Source organism: Phaseolus vulgaris, chromosome 7, assembly GCF_000499845.2.
Source record: "Phaseolus vulgaris cultivar G19833 chromosome 7, P. vulgaris v2.0, whole genome shotgun sequence".
Taxonomy (NCBI): domain Eukaryota; kingdom Viridiplantae; phylum Streptophyta; class Magnoliopsida; order Fabales; family Fabaceae; genus Phaseolus; species Phaseolus vulgaris.
In genome coordinates this window covers 22,497,091-22,506,446 of record NC_023753.2, presented here as the reverse complement: position 1 = coordinate 22,506,446, position 9,356 = coordinate 22,497,091, and the positions used below count along the sequence as shown (strand labels likewise).

The 9,356-nt window shown below is 35.4% G+C and overlaps 1 protein-coding gene across 1 annotated transcript; it reads left to right on the top strand.

Annotated features, from left to right (window-relative positions):
* Positions 1-3,259: 3,259 nt before the first annotated feature.
* Positions 3,260-5,807, top strand: LOC137829268 (uncharacterized). Its single transcript, XM_068636069.1, has 4 exons — positions 3,260-4,048; positions 4,229-4,357; positions 4,567-5,101; positions 5,554-5,807. The coding sequence occupies exons 1-4, from the start codon at positions 3,260-3,262 to the stop codon at positions 5,805-5,807; spliced, it is 1,707 nt and encodes a 568-aa protein (XP_068492170.1).
* Positions 5,808-9,356: the final 3,549 nt, after the last annotated feature.

Here is a 9,356-nt window from a genome sequence, read left to right as displayed (position 1 = left end):
GAGTATAAAAATATGTACAATAATTTGATTTGAAGGATATTGACATAAGGTTGTATGAAAATTAAATGAAAACAAAATAAATGATTAGGATAATTCAATTGATAAAATTAGGAAAGACGTTAATCATTCTCACTCGTATATATTTTGGATGAATAAAAACATATAATATTCTAATCTGATTAACATTGATGCACATATAAAAGTCATTTATATCGATTTCTCGCATATAAAATTATTAAGATTTCTCCTAAATATTGATTCCTCACATTTTTATAAAAACATTCTTATCATTAAGTACATATGTTATAAAACACTTAACATTTCAAATCTATTCCTAACTTTCAAATATGTCAAGCATTATCATTTAGGTAAAATCCTTATAAATACTTCCAGTCAAATCGAACAAGCAGGTTCATGAATAAAAATTCAAGCTTTAAGCACAAAATGGCAATACCAATATCAAAGAGGAACAAAAATTCATATATAATTATCATTAATATACTTCAGAATTTGAATAGATTACTCATAATCTTAAAGGAAAAAATTACTCACTCATGGTGGTCATTACATGCACAAAAGCCAAAGAAAAAGATCTGAAACGTTTCTCCTTGACGGCTGCCTCTTTTAGGGTTTCCTTCCTTCGGTTCCCCTTCCAGGTCATACCTTTATCTCTGCCTTATGCCCTTTTTTAACCTAATTGAGCTTAGGCTAAGTGACATCTCGCTCAAGTGAGGAATAAAAAATGAAAATCCTTATTCTCTAGAGCAACCTTTAATCATTTGCTTTATCTTTCCTTAAATCCCAAAAAATAGCACAAATTTGGGATTAAATAATTTCATTAATATCATAACTTAAAAATATATTATTAGATTCAAATTTCTTAAGGTTGAATTATAACTTTATCAACAATTAAAATTTGTAAGTGTCTGTTTTTTTTTTTGCATAAAATCGCACTAAATTATGACACTTATCAGTCAACTATGTCAGATACTTACAAGGATAACGTGTGGGAGAGTGCACAACTTACATTGAAATATCTTTAGACTTATTTAATTTACTCAATAGATTTGGACTAACTTCATTTTCACTTTGTATAACATGTGTAATAGAAATAAAAGGGTGGTGCTATGTCTTTCAAGAAGAAAAGATAACTTGGTATTTTTTTTTTACTTATATTATGCTCTTGTTTAAATATATTATAATTTTTTTTATTTTTATACTTTTTTTTTTGTTCCTGCTAGGGAGATGGGACCTAGAGAACTATTGAAGTCTTTGTCTTCCTCCTTCGGTCGGGCAGGTTGTGGGGTGCCTGACTAGGGTCCTTCTCGTCTTCGTGCTTCTCCTTCGGCTCTCGGCCTTGGGTGAACATCTAATGGGGGGTACCTGCGGAAGGCACTCCGACGCTCAAGTCAGTAAAGCGGGTGATCGGTATTTGGATAGGTGCACAGTAATAAATGACGTACCTTTCTCCTTGAAATGTGTGTTATTTATATTATTTTAATGGGCTTACCTTATTGGGCCTGATTAGTGGAATGGATCACACTTATGGATGTATTACCTAATCCTTAATGACATATTAGCTTCACTGACCTTGGTTTGAGCGTTAATGGATTTATGTGTCAGTCGGGCCGTCCGTGGTGGTTTCCCTTGTCTTGGCCAGATTTCCTTGGTCTCGGCCAGATTTCCTTGGTCTCGATCAAGTTTCCCTAATCTCAGTCAGGAAGACCGAATCTCGGTCTCGCCCATACCAGTACACTTGCCCCCAAGCTCGAGGACGGATATGTCCGATGAGTCTTTAATAATGGATGTCGATCGACCTCCCTTGGGTTCGTGACTATTGAGCTTCCCGAGGTGTGATGTGACCTTCGACGGCGTGACATGACCTGCATTAATGAGGGGTTTGGGATCTAAAAGATCTAACGGTTGAGATTGTTTTGACGTTTCGCGGCTTCTTTTTCTTTTTCTTCTTCTTCTTCTTCTTCTTCTTAGGTAACTCAGCTCTTAACCCTTGACCATGTGATAAGAGCAAGCACAAGTTTTCTGAAACTGAAACTGTTTTTCACATGTTTTGCAAAAATACCCTACTGCATAAATGAATAGATTCTTCTCTTAAACTAATGCTTTGATTAAGTGTTTTCAAACATCATGGTTTGTCCATCAAGTATTTTGACTAAGTCTTCACTCCATCAAAACGACTGTGTTTCACTTGTTAAGAAGTTTTTGTTATCCTTTTGAAAAATAAATTTGTTCATCTGTAAATGAATAGATTCTCTTTAGTCTGGTGCTATGTTTACCTTAAAAGGTTTTTTCGTTTTATCCTTGCACCAGAGTGTTTGACTAAGTCTCCTTCACAAAACAAATTATCTAACTGCTTTTGAAAATAAATCTGTTCATTTTATTTTCAATTTGTTCTTTTTATAACAACTTTATCTATTTTTTGAAAATCTGTTATAAGTTATTTTTCTTAATACAATCTGTCAAGTGTTTTAAAAAACAAGCATTGGCTTTGTATTCAAAGGTTGTGATTAACTACTGAAGCTCACTGTTTTAATTCTGCAAAAAATCAATTTGAACTTTGCCTGTAGATCATCTAACTCAATCTTAAAATCAAAGTTTATTCAACTGGGATAAACGCCTTAAAGTACATAAACAGTATAAAAATAAATTTGTTCATTGCTAAATAAATCGATTTATTTTATGTGTACTGTGACAATATCTGATTCTGTTCGAAACTTTTAAAAGGTCAATTCACTCCCCCCCCCCCTTGAACTTTGACACTATTGAACCCAACAATTGGTATCAAGAGCTAGGACTTGTATTTTAATCAAGTTTGTTTGCAATAATGTTTGAGTTTAAAGTGCTTTTTGCTGAGGGATCTTCTGTTAGTAGACCCCCTATGTTCAATAGAATGAATTATGCTTTTTGGAAAATTAGAATGAAAATTTTCATGGAATCTATTGACTCGTTTATTTGGGAGGTTGTGGTACATGGACCCTATATGCCAATGCAGGTTATCAAGGATGAAGAAGTGGCAAAGCCAAGATCTGAATGGAATGAGATTGAAAGGAAGAAGGCTCAATATGATCTTCTAGCCAAGAACATCATAACCTCCTCATTAACAATGGATGAGTTCTTCAGGATATCTTAATGCAGTTCAGCTAAGGAGATGTGGGAGGTCTTGGAAGTCACTCATGAGGGTACTGAAGATGTGAAGAGATCCAGAAAACATTCTCTCATCCAAGAATTTGAATTGTTTAGAATGCAACCCGAGGAAAGCATTGTTGTTGTGCAGAAAAGGTTCACTCATATTGTGAATCACCTTACTGAATTGGGAAAGGAATTTGACAGAGAGGAACTCAACATAAAAGTGCTGAAGTGCCTCGACAGAAGTTGGCAACCCAAGGTGACTACCATATCAGAAAGTCGTGATCTGTTAAAGTTGTCAACTGCTGCACTCTTTGGGAAATTAATGGAGCATGAGCTGGAGCTCAAGAGACTTAAAGAGCAAGAAACAGTGGAAAGAAAACCCAAGGGACTTGCACTGAAAGCAAGTGAACAAAATGAGATCAATGAGGAAAAAAAAGATGTTGAACATGATGAAACAATCAACTTACTTACAAAGAGGTTCAGCAGATTCCTGAAGAAGAAAAGCAGAGATAGGAACCAACAGAAAAGAAGGTATCCTAAACCTAATGAATCAAATTCCTCTAACTACACTTGCTTTGGTTGTGGTAAAACAGGGCACATCAAAATGGATTGTTCGAACAATCAATCAAAGGACAAATCTGCCAGCAAGAAGGTTGAAAGGAGCAAGGGGAGAAGAGCTTACATTTTGTGGGAAGAGAATGAAGTATCTTCAACCAGCAGCTCTTCAACTGAGAGTGAGGAAAACAATCTGTGCTTCATGGTGAAAGATGAAGGGTCAATCTCTAATTCAGTAAGTGAATTCTCTATGGAATCTGATAATTATGATCAATTGATTGTTGCTTTCAAAGAAACACATGATGAAGCAAATAGGCTAGTTGTAATATGCAGTAAGTTGCAAAAGGTAAATAATGTGCTTGCACCTAAAGTAAAAACACTTGAGGAAAAAATGCATAAGGCCAAAACAAATCTGGTAAGCCTTGAACTAACATGCTTGCCTGCCTCTATTAAAACCTGTGAAAAATGCAAAAAATTGGAAAAACAAGTGGAGTATTTGCTAAAAACCCTTTCCAATTTCATTAAGGGAAGAGAAAATCTTGAGTCTCTCCTTGGTTCACAGAATGTTGTTTTCAACAAGAATGGTATTGGTTATAACCCTGGAAATGTAACCAATGTCAAAAAGCTTCAAGTTTTTTTGTTCCAGCAAAATCAGGTTTCTCAGCTTTTAATAGTGGCAAAAAGACATCTCATGTAACCTGTTTTTACTGCATGAAATCTGGTCATACCTCTAGGTCATGCATTGCTAGAAAGCATCTTGTTCCTAAGAATTAGCAAAATGGCTACCAAAGGGAAGGTTTTAATCTGTGCTGGACCCTATACTGAAAAGGGTACCATTTGTATCATCTTTGCTCTGTTTTGCAGAAAGGAAGCAAGAGAAATCAATGGTACTTGGACAGTGGTTGTTCCAAACATATGACTGGAGATCTGACAAAATTCACTAGCTTGAAGCTCAAGGCAGAGGGACATGTAACCTATGGTGATAATAACCGTGGAAGAATTCTGGGCAGAGGCACTGTTGGAACTGGGAATTCAACCACTATTGAGAATGTGTTTTATGTAGAAGAACTCAAGCATAGCCTTCTCAGTATCAGTCAACTTTATGACAAAGGATACAAAGTGAACTTCAAGTCAAATGGCTGCACAATCTCAAGTGACTCCTCTAGTAAGGTGTTGTTTACTGGTAAGAGAGTGAATAACATATATCTCTTGGATATCATGGAAACTAATTCTTCAAATGAGTGTTTACTGTCTAGAAGTGATGAGTCTTGGCTGTGGCATAGGAGGTTAGCTCAGATACACATTAATCACTTAAATAAATTGAAATCTAAAGATCTTGTTTCTGGTTTACCTAACATTAAATTTAAGGATAACAGGCTCTGTGATGCTTGTGTGAAAGGTAAACAAATCAGATCCTCTTTCAATTCAAAAGACATTGTTTCTACAAAATAATCCATTGGATGTATTGCATATGGACTTATTTGGACCCTCTAGAGTTGCTAGCTTGGCTGGAAATTTGTATGCTTTGGTTGTTGTGGATGACTACTCTAGATTTACATGGACTCTTTTTCTTGCACATAAAAATGATGCTTACAATGCTTTCAAGAAATTGGCAAAGGTTTTATAGAATGAAAATGGTTGTTGTATAAAATCAATTCAAAGTGATCATGGGGGAGAGTTTCAGAATGCTAGATTTGAAAGGTTTTGTGAAAAAACATGGGATCTCACTTAGCTTTTCAGCCCCTAGGACTCCCCAACAAAACGGTGTAGTTGAAAGGAAAAACAGATCATTAGAGGAACTAGCTAGAACTATGTTAAATGAATCTAAGCTTCCTAAGTATTTTTGGGCAGATGCAGTTTATACTGCAGCTTATGTGTTAAACAAAACCATAATTAGACCCATTCTTAAGAAAACTCCATATGAATTGTATAAGGGCAGGAAACTTGATGGAGGAGGGCCAAGCACCTTAAAAGAAGGTCACCCACAAAGACCTCTAGGACCAACCACAAAAGCCATGACTAAAAGACTTGATGAAGATTGGAACAAGGCCACGGATGGAGGGAAACCTATCTATACATATTCCAAGAAAGCCCATCAAGCGTAGCATAGCTTTATTTTTACGGTCCAATTACTTTTGTTAATTGTTTAAATTGCAATTAGGATTAAACTAGGATTACCTAAGTTAGTTTACGGTTTCTAGAACCTACTAAACTAACCTAGGCCGACCATGTGAAGGCTAGGTGCACCATGTGCTCACATTTTCCATGTGCTCACATTTACATGTAATTTGGATAGCATTTTCCCTTCATTTACATGTGCATTTCCAGTCCTCCTAGGCTATTTAAGGAGGAGCCTACCTCATGTAAATCCAAGATTAATTTGAGTAATGAAATGCTGCCAAAATGTGTCATTCTTACTCTCTTGCCTAGAATCTCTCTAGATTTAGGTCTTTAATCTTCAACCCTTTCACCTACCAAAGAGAGCTGGCCGAACCTCTCTCACACTCCTACTCTTCATGCACCTCCAAGGCTACCACAAGTCTTAGGAGAGCCTTGCTCCACCTACAACCCATTGAAGCTTTCGCAAACCGCCACAAAAACCGTAAAAGAGAAGAGCTCAATGCCATCATTTGGTATATAGAGCTATGGTCTTCAAGAGATAAGTATCTCTTTTCATTTTTGTGCTTGAGTTCTTCTTATCTTCATGTTGTTCATCTTTTGTTCATGTTTTCTTGCTGTTTTTACGTTTTTAATTTGATTTGGATGCTATTATAAGCATTTCAATCGGTAGAAATTGTTCAATTTGTGCTTGAGCATCTTATTTTCAATTTTGTGTAGGATTCTATGGTGAATTGTGTTGCTGTTTTTATTTTAGGATATTTGAGTCTTGCTTGAATTTCTATTTGGTTCATATGATGTGTTTGAGTCATTTTATTTTCTGGATCTATAAGTTTTGTCAAGTCATGTAATTCCAAAATTGTCAACAAATTTTAGTAGTACTTTTCTTGATTCATTTGTTTCTTGTTTTGATTTGAGTGCTTAATCTGAATTCTGTTTTGATTTGATCCTTTGGTGCATTTTTCCTTTTAGTTTGAGTTCATATTTGTATGCTAGATCCATACAAATTCCATCACATTCATTCCATTGTGTTTTTGAAGTATCTCATTCTGTTTTTAATAACAGATTTTAGAATCCTCTGTTTTTAACAAATTCTGTTCTGACTGTTTTGTTTTATGAAAATTAAATACGTCAAAATAAAATTATGAGATTCTGGATTTCAGTGATTTGAAGTGTTAGCAAAAGAAGACAAAAAGAATCAGTTGAAAAAAACAAATAGAAAAAAAAGATAAATCACACAAAAAAAAGTGTGCATTCTGGCGCTACAACTGACGGTAATTGGACACTGATTTTAGAAAAATTATCACAATTAATTGGTGCATGTGATTGGAGTGAAACCAACTCCAAAAGTTTTTTAAGAAACTGAATTGTTTGTGTTTAAATTTTCAGAAGCAAATACAAAATAGCCAGCTTAGCGTAAATCTTTGAAGTCACACTTTCTGAACCACAATATTTTCAGTAGTGTTGTTTTGGTTTTTCAAATCAAATCTAGTGCCAATCTTTAGGTTTCTTTTGTGTGTCATCCTTTATTGAGTGCCTATTTTATTTGCTTGTCCAATTTCATTCTGAACTCTTTCTAGTTGTGTCATATCATTAATTCCAATTGCAGTGGTGTTGTTTTTAAAATTCAATTGTTTCTTGCTTTCTTTTCTTGACCTCTATATTGTTGGTGGATAAATTTCAATTGGTGCTTGTTGAGTGGAAATTGACTTGAGGAGAGTCTAGCTCTACTTGGTAGGTACTGTTTTGGAGAATTTAATTGCTTAAATCATAAGAGGATCAAGGCAAGGGGCAACAACAAATACAAATACCAAAATACACCATACACTTTGAAGGACACAACAAAGAAGAGCAACAACAAATCAAAGGAGTGCATTGCTGAAATTTAATTTGTGCAATTTAATTTCTTTGCATTTCTTGAATTGTAATTACATTTCACTCTTTTTAATTAGTGGATTAATCACGAATTAGACGGTGAGTGTGTCTTCAAAGGCTCAAAGTGTCTAAGAAGCCTCACCTAGGAAACGACTAGTTTAAGCTTTCTAGGTTAGCCTTTGTTAATTGTTTTAGCTAGTTTTTCCTTACATCAATATTTTGTTTAATCTTACTTTAATTTGCTTATGCTTATCTTTGTTTAAAGCTTTGATAAATTGCTTTAGTTGTTAGATAGCTTTGCATTGTTTTCTTGCATAAAATTTGATTTCTCCATCCTCATTGTGTTCTAAGTGATTTACCTAAAGAAAGAATTGTGTGAAGATTTTGAGGGATAGTTTTTGGCTAAGGCAAGACTTGGTATTTAAGTAGTCATTTGTGACTTACCTCTCTTACCTGGAAAACTACCTTCATTAACTTTACTCTTCTTTCTTAAAGTAAAGCATTTCTAAACACAAAGTTTTAGTCATGTCTTCTCACTCCTCTAAATCTATTGAAAATTATGTGAAGTCCTTAAAATCTCTCTTAAGACAACTTTCCAAGGACGTTCAATTAATTTCATATAGACAATTGAAGAATGAGGCCAAAATTAATGAATTGACTAAAGCAAAGGATGAGAATTCTCAAAATTCAAAAAAATCACATACTCATGCATCTAACTCCAAAGATCATGATTCTCTAGGGGAGGAAAGTCTTAGAATCAATGATTACTATCAACCACCCCCTAGGAGAAGTAGAAGAAGAGAGCAAGAAAGCCCAAGGGAGGTTAGGGTAGATCTACCTCATTTCTATGGTAAAGAAGATGTAGAAGTATACCTAGATTGGGAGATGAAGGTAGAGCAACTTTTTGCTTGCCATAGGGTGAGTGAAGAAAGGAAAATGCCCTTAACCACCCTTAGCTTTCAAGGAAATGCCATGTATTGGTGGACCTCTTAAGAGAGAGATAGACGTCTTCATAGGGAGCCTTCCATTGAATATTGGAATGACCTTAGGGGAGCCCTAAGATGTCGCTACATACCCTCCTACTACAATAGGGAGTTAATGGACAAGCTCCAAAGACTCCAACAAAGGAATATGAGTGTAGAAGAGTATAGACAAAAAATGGAGCTTTACATGATGAGAGCATCTATTAGAGAGGAAGAGGTCACCACCATAGCAAGGTTCCTAAGTGGGCTCACTCTTGAGATAAGAGATAGGGTTGAACTTCTCCCCTATCAAGACTTGAATGATTTGGTTCAACTTTGCATTAAAGTTGAACAACAAAATTTGCGCAAAACTTCAAGTCAAAGGGTAGCTTCATATTCTAACTTTTATCCCATGAGAGATTTTAAGAGGGAAGGTAGTTCATCTAGAGAGAAACCAAAAGAAACTACCAAACCTTTAGCAAAGGATACCTCCACCCCACCCATCCGAGCTAGGGACACCAAATGCTTTAAGTGCTTTGGAAGAGGACATGTGCAAGCACAATGTCCAAACCAAAGATCTTTGTTCCTAAAAGGAGTAGATGAATACACTAGTGGTGAGGATGAGCCTAGTGAAAAAGAAAAGGAAGGGGGAGATGATGAAAGGGTAAATCCTTTAGAGGGGGAGCTATTAATGATTAG